Source organism: Dendrobates tinctorius, unplaced genomic scaffold, assembly GCF_039654945.1.
Source record: "Dendrobates tinctorius isolate UK_male_01 unplaced genomic scaffold, ASM3965494v1 ptg000143l, whole genome shotgun sequence".
NCBI classification, from domain to species: domain Eukaryota; kingdom Metazoa; phylum Chordata; class Amphibia; order Anura; family Dendrobatidae; genus Dendrobates; species Dendrobates tinctorius.
In genome coordinates this window covers 12,254,686-12,273,744 of record NW_027361810.1, presented here as the reverse complement: position 1 = coordinate 12,273,744, position 19,059 = coordinate 12,254,686, and the positions used below count along the sequence as shown (strand labels likewise).

Below are 19,059 nucleotides of genomic sequence, written 5' to 3'. Positions count from 1 at the left end.
TTATACAACAGTACTGAGCTGTGTAGCTGATAATCTTTCACTGGGGTGTGAGAAATATTTACTAGAAAGCAGCAACACCATCTCTCTGCCCCTCTGTTCTCCATAGACCTCGATAGGCAGCTGCAATCTGATCACTCAATGAACTGGAAATCCTTCTTTTGTGGATTTGACCTGTTTGTTTTTTTTTCAGAATGAATGAGGAGTTGGAGAGGTGGGGGAGGAGAAGAGGAGGCTCATAAATGGAGATTGAAATAAATCTTATTGGAGAAATCTGCTTCTAAGTTTTTTTTATATTCTCTTTTACTATTGGTTTATGAAAAGTTTATTGACAATACAGGGACCATTTATGTTCATGTAGAGGATTTGGAGCAGTGTGTCAGGCTGTCATTCAACTTCCAAATGAGAAATCTGCATAGTTAAGAAGTGATATATGCAAATCTCTACAAATCTCGTAACTATGGGAACAATCAGCCAATCATGTGGCCTCCATATTGGTTATCACTCAGTTTTCCCAAGAAAAGATATAACTAAAACCAATAATCTACAGAAAAGGCGTCCTGTACGTCCCGTTTAGATAGGGAACAGGAAAGCAAAGGAGGTGGGATTTAGTAAAGCTCCGCCCCAAACTGGGTGTTCCTGGATACTTGGGGGACGGAACCCTGCGTTCCGGGGGTGGGGCTTAAATGTAACAATTTTGCTTATTAGAATGTTGGTAAATCTGGGGATTGTTGATGCTCGCGGGGCCCCCAGTGACATTTGGAGGAAGAATATAAATTTAATATTGTTACAGGGATCTGAATACACAAAGTGTCCACACGGTGCCTGAATGTACAGAAAATGTGTTTATTTCCACAAATACGGAGCAGTTCTTGATGATTCTTCCACAAACACCACATCCATCACATGTGATACGGGGATCCGGGCAGATAGGGAACACGTGCTCTGTCCGCAGGATGAAAGACGGACTCTTCAATCCACCAGAAGACTGTTGTTCACAGTTGGATACTGCTCGAAGAAGCCCTGAGAAGAGAGAGGAGGGTCTAAGTCACACATCAGGGCACAGGAGTCACAGGCCGTCATTCAGGAGGGACGACGGCATCCAGGAGGGACGACGACATGCAGTAGAGACGGCATGCAGGAGGGACGACGGCATCCAGGAGGGACGACGGCATCCAGGAGGGACGACGGCATCCAGGAGGGACGACGGCATGCAGGAGGTACGACGGCATCCAGGAGGGACGACGGCATCCAGGAGGGACGACGGCATCCAGGAGGGACGACGGCATCCAGGAGGGACGACGGCATCCAGGAGGGACGACCGCATCCAGGAGGGACGACCGCATCCAGGAGGGACGACGGCATCCAGGAGGGACGACGGCATGCAGGAGGGACGACGGCATGCAGGAGGGACGACGGCATGCAGGAGGGACGACGGCATCCAGGAGGGACGACGGCATCCAGGAGGGACGACGGCATCCAGGAGGGACGACGGCATCCAGGAGGGACGACGGCATGCAGGAGGGACGAGGGCATGCAGGAGGGACGAGGGCATGCAGGAGGGACGAGGGCATGCAGGAGGGACGACGGCATCCAGGAGGGACGACGTCACCGAGGCAATATCGTTATATCTCATCTTGATTTTTTGCGCTTTGAGACTTTATTTTTTTTTTTTACGGCGGGTGGCAGAGTGGACGGCGGCACTTGCCCTGGGTATAATAAATGGTGCACAGTAGTCGGGGTCCGATCAGTCAAATTAGAAGCCGCCGTCGTCGCTTATTAAGGAGACAGAGCTCGGGGCGAGGACCAGAGAAATGGATGCCCACGAGACGGAGCTGGGTGGGCTCCGGTTGCCATGGTTTCCATGATATCATGTCATAGGCTAATACACGCTATTGCTCATTAGCGATGTCCTGGTGTTGCCGTAGCAACCACTTGACTAACCCACTGATGTCGGCAGTTGCTACGGCAACCGCCCATTGACTTCAAGGCCAGTGTAGGTTGCCACGGCAGCAGCCAATGGGAGAGGAGCCGCACACACAATTAGAATTACAATTTGCTGGGAAACGCAGCGACGCGAATGTACACAAACACGCTGACGTCTCCGATACGAAGTGTCACCGCGCCCGCCGCCAGGACACAGCGACAGAGATAATCCGTATCAGGAGCTGTGGGAGGGAGTCTAGCACGCCGCAGCAGGAGGACATCAGTGTTATACCAGTGTATATAGCAGAGCCGAGCGTGCAACACAGTGCGAGCGACTATAACTACAGCCACAACCCAGCTCTGCTACATCCACAGCCAGAAAACACAAAAAATACACAGGACTGCAACAAAACATCAGAATGGGCTATAGCACAATTCTATCATACACTACAACCCCCAACATTCCCGACCATTACACTCCTATATAGAGCACTACAACCCCCAACATTACTGACCATTACACTCCTATATAGAGCACTACAACCCCCAACATTACTGACCATTACACTCCTATATAGAGCACTACAACCCCCAACATTACTGACCATTACACTCCTATATAGAGAACTACAACCCCCAACATTACTGACCATTACACTCCTATATAGAGAACTACAACCCCCAACATTACTGACCATTACACTCCTATATAGAGAACTACAACCCCCAACATTACTGACCATTACACGCCTATATAGAGCACTACAACCCCCAACATTACTGACCATTACACTTCTATATAGAGCACTACAACCCCCAACATTACTGACCATTACACTCCTATATAGAGCACTACAACCCCCAACATTACTGACCATTACACTCCTATATAGAGCACTACAACCCCCAACATTACTGACCATTACACTCCTATATAGAGCACTACAACCCCCAACATTACTGACCATTACACTCCTATATAGAGCACTACAACCCCCAACATTACTGACCATTACACTCCTATATAGAGCACTACAACCCCCAACATTACTGACCATTACACTCCTATATAGAGCACTACAACCCCCAACATTACTGACCATTACACTCCTATATAGAGCACTACAACCCCCAACATTACTGACCATTACACGCCTATATAGAGCACTACAACCCCCAACATTACTGACCATTACACGCCTATATAGAGCACTACAACCCCCAACATTACTGACCATTACACTTCTATATAGAGCACTACAACCCCCAACATTACTGACCATTACACTCCTATATAGAGCACTACAACCCCCAACATTACTGACCATTACACTCCTATATAGAGCACTACAACCCCCAACATTACTGACCATTACACTCCTATATAGAGCACTACAACCCCCAACATTACTGACCATTACACTCCTATATAGAGAACTACAACCCCCAACATTACTGACCATTACACTCCTATATAGAGCACTACAACCCCCAACATTACTGACCATTACACTTCTATATAGAGCACTACAACCCCCAACATTACTGACCATTACACTCCTATATAGAGCACTACAACCCCCAACATTACTGACCATTACACTCCTATATAGAGCACTACAACCCCCAACATTACTGACCATTACACTCCTATATAGAGAACTACAACCCCCAACATTACTGACCATTACACTCCTATATAGAGCACTACAACCCCCAACATTACTGACCATTACACTCCTATATAGAGCACTACAACCCCCAACATTACTGACCATTACACGCCTATATAGAGCACTACAACCCCCAACATTACTGACCATTACACTTCTATATAGAGCACTACAACCCCCAACATTACTGACCATTACACTCCTATATAGAGCACTACAACCCCCAACATTACTGACCATTACACTCCTATATAGAGCACTACAACCCCCAACATTACTGACCATTACACTCCTATATAGAGCACTACAACCCCCAACATTACTGACCATTACACTCCTATATAGAGAACTACAACCCCCAACATTACTGACCATTACACTCCTATATAGAGCACTACAACCCCCAACATTACTGACCATTACACTCCTATATAGAGCACTACAACCCCAACATTACTGACCATTACACTCCTATATAGAGCACTACAACCCCCAACATTACTGACCATTACACTCCTATATAGAGCACTACAACCCCCAACATTACTGACCATTACACTCCTATATAGAGCACTACAACCCCCAACATTACTGACCATTACACTCCTATATAGAGCACTACAACCCCCAACATTACTGACCATTACACTCCTATATAGAGCACTACAACCCCCAACATTACTGACCATTACACTCCTATATAGAGCACTACAACCCCCAACATTACTGACCATTACACTCCTATATAGAGCACTACAACCCCCAACATTACTGACCATTACACTCCTATATAGAGCACTACAACCCCCAACATTACTGACCATTACACTTCTATATAGAGCACTACAACCCCCAACATTACTGACCATTACACTCCTATATAGAGAACTACAACCCCCAACATTACTGACCATTACACTCCTATATAGAGCACTACAACCCCCAACATTACTGACCATTACACTCCTATATAGAGCACTACAACCCCCAACATTACTGACCATTACACTCCTATATAGAGCACTACAACCCCCAACATTACTGACCATTACACTTCTATATAGAGCACTACAACCCCCAACATTACTGACCATTACACTCCTATATAGAGCACTACAACCCCCAACATTACTGACCATTACACTCCTATATAGACCACTACAACCCCCAACATTACTGACCATTACACTCCTATATAGACCACTACAACCCCCAACATTAATGACCATTACACTCCTATATAGAGCACTACAACCCCCAACATTACTAACCATTACACTCCTATATAGAGCACTACAACCCCCAACATTACTGACCATTACACTCCTATATAGAGCACTACAACCCCCAACATTACTGACCATTACACTCCTATATAGAGCACTACAACCCCCAACATTACTGACCATTACACTTCTATATAGAGCACTACAACCCCCAACATTACTGACCATTACACTCCTATATAGAGCACTACAACCCCCAACATTACTGACCATTACACTCCTATATAGAGCACTACAACCCCCAACATTACTAACCATTACACTCCTATATAGAGCACTACAACCCCCAACATTACTGACCATTACACTCCTATATAGAGCACTACAACCCCCAACATTACTGACCATTACACTCCTATATAGAGCACTACAACCCCCAACATTACTGACCATTACACTTCTATATAGAGCACTACAACCCCCAACATTACTGACCATTACACTCCTATATAGAGCACTACAACCCCCAACATTACTGACCATTACACTCCTATATAGAGCACTACAACCCCCAACATTACTAACCATTACACTCCTATATAGAGAACTACAACCCCCAACATTACTGACCATTACACTTCTATATAGAGCACTACAACCCCCAACATTACTGACCATTACACGCCTATATAGAGCAATACAACCCCCAACATTACTGACCATTACACTCCTATATAGAGCACTACAACCCCCAACATTACTGACCATTACACTCCTATATAGAGCACTACAACCCCCAACATTACTGACCATTACACTCCTATATAGAGCACTACAACCCCCAACATTACTGACCATTACACTCCTATATAGAGCACTACAACCCCCAACATTACTGACCATTACACTCCTATATAGAGCACTACAACCCCCAACATTACTGACCATTACACTCCTATATAGAGCACTACAACCCCCAACATTACTGACCATTACACTCCTATATAGAGCACTACAACCCCCAACATTACTGACCATTACACTCCTATATAGAGCACTACAACCCCCAACATTACTGACCATTACACTCCTATATAGAGCACTACAACCCCCAACATTACTGACCATTACACTCCTATATAGAGCACTACAACCCCCAACATTACTGACCATTACACTCCTATATAGAGCACTACAACCCCCAACATTACTGACCATTACACTCCTATATAGAGCACTACAACCCCCAACATTACTGACCATTACACTCCTATATAGAGCACTACAACCCCCAACATTACTGACCATTACACTCCTATATAGAGAACTACAACCCCCAACATTACTGACCATTACACTTCTATATAGAGCACTACAACCCCCAACATTACTGACCATTACACTCCTATATAGAGCACTACAACCCCCAACATTACTGACCATTACACTCCTATATAGAGCACTACAACCCCCAACATTACTGACCATTACACTCCTATATAGAGCACTACAACCCCCAACATTACTGACAATTACACTCATATATAGAGCACTACAACCCCCAACATTACTGACCATTACACTCCTATATAGAGCACTACAACCCCCAACATCACTGACAATTGCACTCCTATATAGAGCACTACAACCCCCAACATCAATGACAATTACACTCCTATATAGAGCACTACAACCCCCAACATACCCAACCATTACACTCCTATATAGAGCACTACAACCCCCAACATCACTGACAATTACACTCCTATATAGAGCACTACAACCCCCAACATCAATGACAATTACACTCCTATATAGAGCACTACAACCCCCAACATACCCGACCATTACACTCCTATATAAAGCACTACAACCCCCAACATTACTGACCATTACACTCCTATATAAAGCACTACAACCCCCAACATTACTGACCATTACACTCCTATATAGAGCACTACAACCCCCAACATTACTGACAATTACAATCCTATATAGAGCACTACAACCCCCAACATAGCCGATCATTACACTCCTATATAGAGCACTACAACTCCCAACATACCCGACCATTACACTCCTATATAGAGCACTACAACCCCCAACATACTCAACCATTACACTCGTATATAGAGCACTACAACCCCCAACATACTCAACCATTACACTCGTATATAGAGCACTACAACCCCCAACATACCCGACCATTACACTCCTATATAGAGCACTACAACCCCCAACATACCCGACCATTACACTCCTATATAGAGCACTACAACCCCCAACATTACTGACCATTACACTCCAATATAGAGCACTACAACCCCCAACATACCCAACCATTACACTCCTATATAGAGCACTACAACCCCCAACATAGCCGATCATTACACTCCTATATAGAGCACTACAACCCCCAACATACCCGACCATTACACTCATATATAGAGCACTACAACCCCAACATACCCAACCATTACACTTCTATATAGAGCACTACAACCCCCAACATACCCGACCATTACACTCCTATATAGAGCACTACAACCCCCAACATAGCCGACCATTACACTCCTATATAGAGCACTACAACCCCCAACATACCCGACCATTACACTCCTATATAGAGCACTACAACCCCCAACATACCCGACCATTACACTCCTATATACACTCACTGGCCACTTTATTAGGTACACCATGCTAGTAACGGGTTGGACCCCCTTTTGCCTTCAGAACTGCCTCAATTCTTCGTGGCAGAGATTCAACAAGGTGCTGGAAGCATTCCTCAGAGATTTTGGACCATATTGACATGATGGCATCACACAGTTGGCGCAGATTTGTCGGCTGCACATCCCTGATGCGAATCTCCCGTTCCACCACATCCCAAAGATGCTCTATTGGATTGAGATCTGGTGACTGAGGAGGCCATTTGAGTACAGTGAACTCATTGTCATGTTCAAGAAACCAATCTGAGATGATTCGAGCTTTATGACATGGCGCATTATCCTGCTGAAAGTAGCCATCAGATGTTGGGTACATTGTGGTCATAAAGGGATGGACATGGTCAGCAACAATACTCAGGTAGGCTGTGGCGTTGCAACGATGCTCAATTGGTACCAAGGGGCCCAAAGAGTGCCCAGAAAAAATTCCCCACACCATGACACCACCACCACCAGCCTGAACCGTTGATACAAGGCAGGATGGATCCATGCTTTCATGTTGTTTACGCCAAATTCTGACCCTACCATCCGAATGTCGCAGCAGAAATCGAGACTCATCAGACCAGGCAACGTTTTTCCAATCTTCTACTGTCCAATTTCGATGAGCTTGTGCAAATTGTAGCCTCAGTTTCCTGTTCTTAGCTGAGAGGAGTGGTACCCGGTGTGGTCTTCTGCTGCTGTAGCCCATCTGCCTCAAAGTTCGACGCACTGTGCGTTCAGAGATGCTCTTCTGCCTACCTTGGTTGTAACGGGTGGCAATTTGAGTCACTGTTGCCTTTCTATCAGCTCGAACCAGTCTGCCCATTCTCCTCTGACCTCTGGCATCAACAAGGCATTTCCGGCCACAGAACTGCCGCTCACTGGATTTTTTTTCTTTTTCGGACCATTCTCTGTAAACCCTAGAGATGGTTGTGCGTGAAAATCCCAGTAGATCAGCAGTTTCTGAAATACTCAGACCAGCCCTTCTGGCACCAACAATCATGCCACGTTCAAAGGCACTCAAATCACCTTTCTTCCCCATACTGATGCTCGGTTTGAACTGCAGGAGATTGTCTTGACCATGTCTACATGCCTAAATGCACTGAGTTGCCGCCATGTGATTGGCTGATTAGAAATTAAGTCTTAACACACAGTTGGACAGGTGTACCTAATAAAGTGGCCAGTGAGTGTAGAGCACTACAACCCCCAACATACCCGACCATTACACTCCTATAGAGCACTACAACCCCCAACATACCCGACCATTACACTCCTATAGAGCACTACAACCCCCAACATACCCAACCATTACACTCCTATATAGAGCACTACAACCCCCAACATACCCAACCATTACACTCCTATATAGAGCACTACAACCCCCAACATACCCGACCATTACACTCCTATATAGAGCACTACAACCCCCAACATACCCAACCATTACACTCCTATATAGAGCACTACAACCCCCAACATACCCGACCATTACACTCCTATATAGAGCACTACAACCCCCAACATACCCGACCATTACACTCCTATATAGACCACTACAACCCCCAACATACCCGACCATTACACTCCTATATAGAGCACTACAACCCCCAACATACCCGACCATTACACTCCTATATAGAGCACTACAACCCCCAACATACCCAACCATTACACTCCTATATAGAGCACTACAACCCCCAACATACCCAACCATTACACTCATATATAGACCACTACAACCCCCAACATACCCGATCATTACACTCCTATATAGAGCACTACAACCCCCAACATTACTGACCATTACACTCCTATATAGAGCACTACAACCCCCAACATACCCGACCATTACACTCCTATATAGACCACTACAACCCCCAACATACCCGACCATTACACTCCTATATAGAGCACTACAACCCCCAACATACCCAACCATTACACTCCTATATAGAGCACTACAACCCCCAACATACCCGACCATTACACTCCTATCTAGACCACTACAACCCCCAACATACCCGACCATTACACTCCTATATAGAGCACTACAACCCCCAACATACCCGACCATTACACTCCTATATAGAGCACTACAACCCCCAACATACCCGACCATTACACTCCTATATAGAGCACTACAACCCCCAACATACCCGACCATTACACTCCTATATAGACCACTACAACCCCCAACATACCCGACCATTACACTCCTATATAGAGCACTACAACCCCCAACATACCCAACCATTACACTCCTATATAGAGCACTACAACCCCCAACATACCCGACCATTACACTCCTATCTAGACCACTACAACCCCCAACATACCCGACCATTACACTCCTATATAGAGCACTACAACCCCCAACATACCCGACCATTACACTCCTATATAGAGCACTACAACCCCCAACATACCCGACCATTACACTCCTATATAGAGCACTACAACCCCCAACATACCCAACCATTACACTCCTATATAGAGCACTACAACCCCCAACATACCCGACCATTACACTCCTATCTAGACCACTACAACCCCCAACATACCCGACCATTACACTCCTATATAGACCACTACAACCCCCAACATACCCGACCATTACACTCCTATATAGAGCACTACAACCCCCAACATACCCGACCATTACACTCCTATATAGAGCACTACAACCCCCAACATACCCAACCATTACACTCCTATATAGAGCACTACAACCCCCAACATACCCAACCATTACACTCATATATAGACCACTACAACCCCCAACATACCCGATCATTACACTCCTATATAGAGCACTACAACCCCCAACATAACAACCATTACACTCCTATATAGAGCACTACAACTCCCAACATACCCGACCATTACACTCATATATAGACCACTACAACCCCCAACATACCCGATCATTACACTCCTATATAGAGCACTACAACCCCCAACATACCCGACCATTCCACTCCTATATAGAGCACTACAACCCCCAACATACCCAACCATTACACTCCTATGTAGAGCACTACAACCCCCAACATACCCAACCATTACACTCCTATGTAGAGCACTACAACCCCCAACATACCCGACCATTACACTCCTATATAGACCACTACAACCCCCAACATACCCGACCATTACACTCCTATATAGAGCACTACAACCCCCAACATACCCGACCATTACACTCCTATATAGAGCACTACAACCCCCAACATACCCGACCATTACACTCCTATATAGAGCACTACAACCCCCAACATACCCGACCATTACACTCCTATATAGACCACTACAACCCCCAACATACCCGACCATTACACTCATATATAGAGCACTACAACCCCCAACATACCCGACCATTACACTCCTATATAGAGCACTACAACCCCCAACATACCCGACCATTACACTCCTATATAGACCACTACAACCCCCAACATACCCGACCATTACACTCCTATATAGACCACTACAACCCCCAACATACCCGACCATTACACTCCTATATAGAGCACTACAACCCCCAACATTACTGACCATTACACTCCTATATAGAGCACTACAACCCCCAGCATACCCGACCATTACACTCCTATATAGAGCACTACAACCCCCAACATTCCCGACCATTACACTCCTATATAGACCACTACAACCCCCAACATACCCGACCATTACACTCCTATATAGAGCACTACAACCCCCAACATACCCGACCATTACACTCCTATATAGACCACTACAACCCCCAACATACCCGACCATTACACTCCTATATAGAGCACTACAACCCCCAACATTACTGACCATTACACTCCTATATAGAGCACTACAACCCCCAACATACCCGACCATTACACTCCTATATAGAGCACTACAACCCCCAACATACCCAACCATTACACTCCTATATAGAGCACTACAACCCCCAATATTACTGACCATTACACTCATATATAGAGCACTACAACCCCCAACATACCCAACCATTACACTCCTATATAGAGCACTACAACCCCCAACATTACTGACCATTACACTCATATAGAGCACAACCCCCAACATTACTGACCATTACACTCCTATATAGAGCACTACAACCCCCAACATACCCGACCATTACACTTCTATATAGAGCACTACAACCCCGAACATTACTGACCATTACACTTCTATATAGACCACTACAACCCCCAACATTACTGACCATTACACTCACATATAGAGCACTACAACCCCCAATATTACTGACCATTACACTCATATATAGAGCACTACAACCCCCAACATACCCGACCATTACACTCATATATAGAGCACTACAACCCCCAACATAATGACCATTACACTCCTATATAGAGCACTACGACTCCCAACATTACTAACCATTACTTATATATAGAGCACTACAACCCCCAACATAACCGACCATTACACTCCTACATAGAGCACTACAACCCCCAACATTACCGACCTTTACACTCCTATATAGAGCACTACAACCCCCAACATACCCGACCATTACACTCCTATATAGAGCACTACAACCCCCAACATACCCGACCATTACACTCATATATAGAGCACTATAACCCCCAACGTACCTGACCATTACACTCATATAGAGCACTACAACCCCCAACATTACTGACCATTACACTCCTATATAGAGCACTACAACCCCCAACATACCCGACCATTACACTCCTATATAGAGCACTACAACCCCCAACATTACTAACCATTACACTCACATATAGAGCACTACAACCCCCAACATACCCGACTATTACACTCATATATAGAGCACTACAACCCCCAACATTACTGACCATTACACTCCTATATAGAGCACTACAACCCCCAACATACCCGACCATTACACTCCTATATAGAGCACTACAACCCCCAACATTACTAACCATTACACTCCTATATAGAGCACTACAACCCCCAACATACCCGACTATTACACTCCTATATAGAGCACTACAACCCCCAACATACCCGACTATTACACTCCTATATAGAGCACTACAACCCCCAACATACCCGAACATTACACTCCTATATAGAGCACTACAACCCCCAACATACCCGACCATTACACTCCTATATAGAGCACTACAACCCCCCAACATTACTGACCATTACACTCCTATATAGAGCACTACAACACCCAACATACCCGACCATTACACTCCTATATAGAGCACTACAACACCCAACATACCTGACTATTGCTACAGTTGTATCCAGTCTGCACACTCCTGTGTGAGGAATCTCCAGTTCCACCATTCTCTCACTCCTGCACAGCTCTCTCACTCCTGCACAGCTCTCTCACTCCTGCTTGTTACAATGCATCAGCCTGCAGTGCACAGTTCTCTCTCTCCTGCACAGTTCTCTCTCTCCTGCACAGCTCTCTCTCTCCTGCACAGCTCTCTCTCTAATTCACAGTTCTCTCTCTAATTCACAGTTCTCTCTCCTGCTTTTTACAATGTGTCAGCCTGCAGTGCACAGTTCTCTCTCTCTCCTGCACAGCTCTCTCTCTCCTGCTTGTTACAATGTGTCAGCCTGCAGTGCAGTTCTCTCTCTCCTGCAGTTCTCTCTCTCCTGCACAGTTCTCTCTCTCCTGCTTGTTACAATGTGTCAGCCTGCAGTGCACAGTTCTCTCTCTCTCCTGCACAGCTCTCTCTCTCCTGCTTGTTACAATGTGTCAGCCTGCAGTGCACAGTTCTCTCTCTCTCCTGCACAGCTCTCTCTCTCCTGCTTGTTATGATGTATCAGCCTGCAGTGCACAGTTCTCTCTCTCTCCTGCACAGCTCTCTCTCTAATTCACAGTTCTCTCTAATGCACAGCTCTCTCTCCTGCACAGCTCTCTCTCTCCTGCTTGTTACAATGCATCAGCCTGCAGTGCACAGTTCTCTCTCTCCTGCACAGCTCCCTCTCTCTCCTGCTTGTTACAATGCATCAGCCTGCAGTGCACAGTTCTCTCTCTCCTGCACGGCTCTCTCTCTCCTGCACAGCTCCCTCTCTCTCCTGCACAGCTCCCTCTCTCTCTCCTGCTTGTTACAATGCATCAGCCTGCAGTGCACAGTTCTCTCTCTCCTGCACAGTTCTCTCTCTCCCCTCCTTGTTACAATGCATCAGCCTGCAGTGCACAGTTCTCTCTCTCCTGCACAGCTCCCTCTCTCTCCTGCACAGCTCCCTCCCTCTCCTGCTTGTTACAATGCATCAGCCTGCAGTGCACAGTTCTCTCTCTCCTGCACAGCTCTCTCTCCTGCACAGTCCTCTCTCTCCTGCTTGTTACAATGTGTCAGCCTGCAGTGCACAGTTCTCTCTCTCTCCTGCACAGCTCTCTCTCTCCTGCTTGTTACAATGTATCAGCCTGCAGTGCACAGTTCTCTCTCTCCTGCACAGTTCTCTCTCTCCTGCACAGCTCTCTCTCCTGATTGTTACAATGTATCAGCCTGCAGTGCACAGTTCTCTCTCTCCTGCACAGTTCTCTCTCTCTCCTGCACAGCTCTCTCTCTCCTGCTTGTTACAATGTATCAGCCTGCAGTGCACAGTTCTCTCTCTCCTGCACAGTTCTCTCTCTCCTGATTGTTACAATGTATCAGCCTGCAGTGCACAGTTCTCTCTCTCCTGCACAGTTCTCTCTCTCTTCTGCACAGCTCTCTCTCTCCTGCTTGTTACAATGTATCAGCCTGCAGTGCACAGTTCTCTCTCTCCTGCACAGTTCTCTCTCTCTCCTGCACAGCTCTCGCTCTCCTGCTTGTTACAATGTATCAGCCTGCAGTGCACAATTCTCTCTCTCCTGCACAGTTCTCTCTCTCCTGCACAGTTCTCTCTCTCTTGTACAGCTCTCTCTCCTGCTTATGATGTATCAGCCTGCAGTGCACAGTTCTCTCTCTCCTGCACAGTTCTCTCTCTCCTGATTGTTACAATGTGTCAGCCTGCAGTGCACAGTTCTCTCTCCTGCACAGCTCTCTCTTTCCTGCACAGCTCTCTCACTCCTGATTGTTACAATGTATCAGCCTGCAGTGCACAGTTCTGTCCACAGAGAATTGTCTCACCTGCATACAGGTGTAGCGAAGCCTCAGCTCTGGATGTAAATACGAATGTTACAAATTACCGACAACAAGCAGAGGTTTAGAAAATGGTGAGAAATGGAGACACTGTATGTAGGAAACTTTCATTATCATATAAAGATTAAGCTCAATTTCACTTTTTTTGGCTGTGTCAGTTTCAGTTCAGCTCTGCTACATCTCCATCTTTATTATATACAGTTTAGCTGTATACTTTCTGCTGCGTTCACATTTATTTTTCATTTCCCCATAATAAGTGTATTACCTTCTCACTATTATACATCATCTGCTACTTATTAACACTGCCTAGTGCGCCCTCTGGTGGCCGCTCATAGACATCACACGCAATAATTACCTGGAAGAGAGTGCAGGTCTGCAGGACACCAGACGTGCAGCACATCTCCCTCACCGAGTGCATCGCCAGCTGCGGGGATCCTAAATCCAGAACTTTCAGACCCAACTTACTAGCCAGGATTGGGCCGATAGTGGTGCCACATGGCACATCGTTCCGCACCATGAATTCCTGCAGATAGAAATTCCAGTTATAACAGACAAGGGATGAGAATGATAGGTGGAGGAGGTTTTACCTGCAGCGGGACGCCAACACGTCCAGCGATTTCCCGCAGGACGGCCTCAGTCACGGCAGTGGAGGCGTAGCGCTGGTTGCTGTTCACTTTGATAACCGGTCCCTGATTAAAAATGATCAATATATTGGAAGTTTTACATGTGATGCCAGTGTGTGCCATACCGAAAACTGCTGAAGACACGACTAAGAGGGGGCAAGATACAATGTATGGACAGAAGCTGCAGTGCAACATAGGGAACAGTAGGGACTGACCTTGTGGAAGAGGGGCCTGTGATTCTCTTCATGTTTGTCCCTGTGGAAGACACAGAATCAGGAGCGATCGGGGACACGTACATCCCACTTTTGATACATACGTACTAACTTTCTAATGTAGTTTTTGCATCAATTCCTCATTATTTTCAGGACCTCTGCTTGCTGTCAGTGAATAGCAATATCCAAACTGTTCACGTTCCAGCTGGATACAAGGTTTCCGGTCTCTTTTGTAACAAGCCGCCCCCTGTGTGAGCAGGACTAAGTCAAGACCCTCTGGATCGAGGCAGCAAGCATATATTCTGGAAATGGTGAAGAATTGATTCAATAAGTAGATCACAAAGTCGTAGAACGTGTTGCAGGTTCTCCCCAGTGGGGGTCTATACTCTCTCAGAATGGGCCCCCCCTCTGCCTCCAGGGGATTGGTCATGTAGCATCATATTTTGGTTTCTCATTACGGTGGTGCACTACAAGAACAAGCATGTTTTGTAGGTCATGGAGAGGGCAGGGATCCCTTCTCCACAGGGTGTTGCTCTTACATGTAGTTGGGGTGCACGGCGTGGGCCATGTCAGCGCTGATCATGAACGATTTGGGCACAGACTCCTCAAAGGCGGTGAGATTCTGTGGAGTGCAGGAGATACGGCGCAGGATCAGCTCCGTCAGAAGCGACTCGGCACCATGGGCGCTCTCCGACCCGACCTGGAAGACAAGAGATGGATACGGTCTCAGGGGTCTGGCTAAGAGCTCATCCAGCTTTTCTGGCCTCATGAGACATCTCCCTGATCATTTTTTCTCCTAGGCAGATGGAAAGCCGAGAAACCCAGAGAGAACGGTAACTCAACCATCTTGGTTATCATCCAGCTTTCCCTTTTTTTTTTTTTTTTGCACGACTACATACAGCGCAGCATATCCGAGCTTCTGGTGTCCCATTAGATGAGAGGTCGCTGAGTCACCCCACACCGGGCAGATATTGGCCTCGCTCCCACAACGTCTCACCTCCTCATTGTCGTACAGGGTGATCATCCTGACATTGCACTCGTTGGCCAGAGAGTTTGGAGACTCACAAGAGCCAAGAAGAGCCTGCGGGGGAAGAGAAAACAATCGGTATATCCGATCCGCACCTACAGATGTAGAGGCGTCAGCGCAGGAGACAAAGCAGTAATCAACACTACAGCCAGTCTGAAATGGCTGATAACAGCGAGCAGCAGCTCAGTCGTGAAGATGAAGATTAGCTTAAATGTTCCTTTAATTTTGATTTGATGCCATAGAGTTTATGAGTCACAAGAATCCATCAGTCTTCATTAAGCCGCGGAGCGGACAGCGCTATTCTTAGAAGGAAAAGGCCGCGATCATCACGTACTGGATATGTGGTCGGAGCTGAACTTTACTTCATCGCTCGGGGATATTGATGAAGGCGGCAGAGAAGGATGATACAAATGTCGGCTCCATCTCTCATCTCCTCACTGGCCTAATAAACCTGCTGCCAGCAGCTGATCCATCATCACCGGGGTAGGCACCTGCCTAGGGCGCTACCTACCACCTTCCCCTTTTTGGAAAAAAGAATGGCATTGCTGAATGCCTGTGGCCACACGGCACCTTCCTCCGGCCGCAGGCATTCAGCACAGTGATAGCTGGCGTGTGGGCACACAGGGGAGCAGTGCTAGTCACTGACACCACTCCCCTCTCTCTCTGCCTGTGTCACAACCATCACTTCCTCCTACCACTAAATTTATTTGCACGTGTCAGACATAAATTTAATACTGTGAGCGCCCCCCCCCGGGAAAGGAGCAGAAGAGCAGTCATCAGCTCCCTGCTCCACCGGGATCTCCAGCAGAGCACAGGTCACTTCCAGCCTGTCCACTGAGGGAGACGGTGTACACAAGGGACGGCGGATGGTGTGAGGCAGTGACATCATGTGCCATCCAGCTCCCACTGCTGTACAAGGTGGAAGAGGAGACCGAGTTGCGCTGGACGGGGACCCGGGATTTGGTGAGTATAAGCTTTTTTATGTATCTTATATTAGTTTTCCAATGTATTGGGGCATAAGAAGAGGGGTTGTGGGGACATCATATTATATGAGAGATTGTGGGGAGCATTATACCTTGGCTGTGGGGACATCATACTATATATGATACGTGGGGGGCATCATATTGTATAGGGGGCTGTGGGGGACATCATACTATATAGGGGGCTGTGGGGGACATCACAATATATAGGGAATCCGGTGAGACGAGATGTGGATGTGACAAGTCACCATGGCATCTGGACAAGATGGAGACGAAAAGAAAGAAAAAACTCAGAGGTCACCTGTAAGGTACCTAGATCCAAATGTTTACTTGTGGATATTGACTCGATATTGTGGTTCCTGTATGGTCCAGTCTGATAATGACAACTCCCAGAATCTCCATACCATCATTTATTATAGCGCCATTTACTGCATGGCGCTTTACATGTGAAAAGGGTTGTACAGAAGAAAAACAAGTAAAATAATCATGAACAATACAAGTCACTGACTGGTACAGGAGGAGAGAGGACCCTGCCCGCGAGGGCTCACATTGTTTGGGACATACCGGGAGTTGTAGGTTCATGAGATAGAAACGTATATGGGCACTGATTTGACCTTACAATTGATTGCTGTACTAAGCGTGGTGATGAATTCAATTAGTGATACATGTACTGATGATGGTCTTGGTATTGTATCTGTTTATTGGCCATGGTTCTTGTGATGTTTTCATGTACTGATTGAGGTTCTGGTCATATATTAATGTACAGATGGTGGCTTTGGTGCTATATTCATGTACTGATAGTAGTACTACTGACTTATTTATTTACTGATTAGACTTATGGTACTGTATTTATGTAATATTGATGACTCTGGTGTTGTATTTATGTACGGAGGATGCTTTTAGTTTCATATTCATGTACAGATGATGGCTCTGGTGATGAATACAGCACCAGAACCATCATCACGTGAATAAATCACCAGAGCTGTCAGTAATATATGAATACAGCACCACAACGACCATCACTACATGAATACATCACCAGAACAACCAATAAAATAGTAATAAGGCACAAGAACCACTATCAGTACAGGAATACGGCACCAAAACCACTATCAGTACAGGAATACTGGACCAGAACCACAATCAGTACAGGAATACCGGACCAAAACCACAATCTGTACAGGAATACAGCACCATAACCACCATCAGTTTTGTTGCAAACTGTATTTATTGCATGATAGACGTAAAAAACATCATAAGTATCCCTTTATCTACAATAGGGTCTGTTTAGTTTCCATTAAGGTATCTGCCAAATACTGCACACCTAGATTAAAACCCATTATAGTTAACTTATAATAGTTTCCATAACTGTCTGACATATAAAATATAAGATGTCAGGGATGATTATAGCTATTTGTCCCTGGTATTGTGTAAATGGTCCACAAACAGAAAGATTCTACATCTAACTTTGAAAACACACTCCCTGTTGAGCCTCACCCCAAAAGTACATCACTTTTTTTTTTTTTTTACTTTTGATGATATTATTTGGTGAAAAAGGTGACATTTCTAGTGGAAGTGGTCGTCAGA

The 19,059-nt window shown here is 45.9% G+C and overlaps 1 protein-coding gene across 4 annotated transcripts in view; it reads right to left on the bottom strand.

Annotated features, from left to right (window-relative positions):
• Positions 1-823: 823 nt before the first annotated feature.
• Positions 824-19,059, bottom strand: part of DNPEP (aspartyl aminopeptidase) — a 30,091-nt gene continuing 11,855 nt past the window's right edge. For all 4 annotated transcript variants that reach the window (XM_073545460.1, XM_073545461.1, XM_073545463.1 and 1 more), the window contains exons 10-15: positions 16,463-16,546; positions 16,005-16,165; positions 15,469-15,508; positions 15,218-15,319; positions 14,986-15,153; positions 824-1,020 (exon numbers count right to left, since the gene is read on the bottom strand). In XM_073545460.1, coding sequence (XP_073401561.1) covers positions 970-1,020; positions 14,986-15,153; positions 15,218-15,319; positions 15,469-15,508; positions 16,005-16,165; positions 16,463-16,546 — 606 coding nt within the window. In that variant the 3' untranslated portion in view covers positions 824-969. The remainder of the gene's footprint in view (positions 1,021-14,985; positions 15,154-15,217; positions 15,320-15,468; positions 15,509-16,004; positions 16,166-16,462; positions 16,547-19,059) is intronic.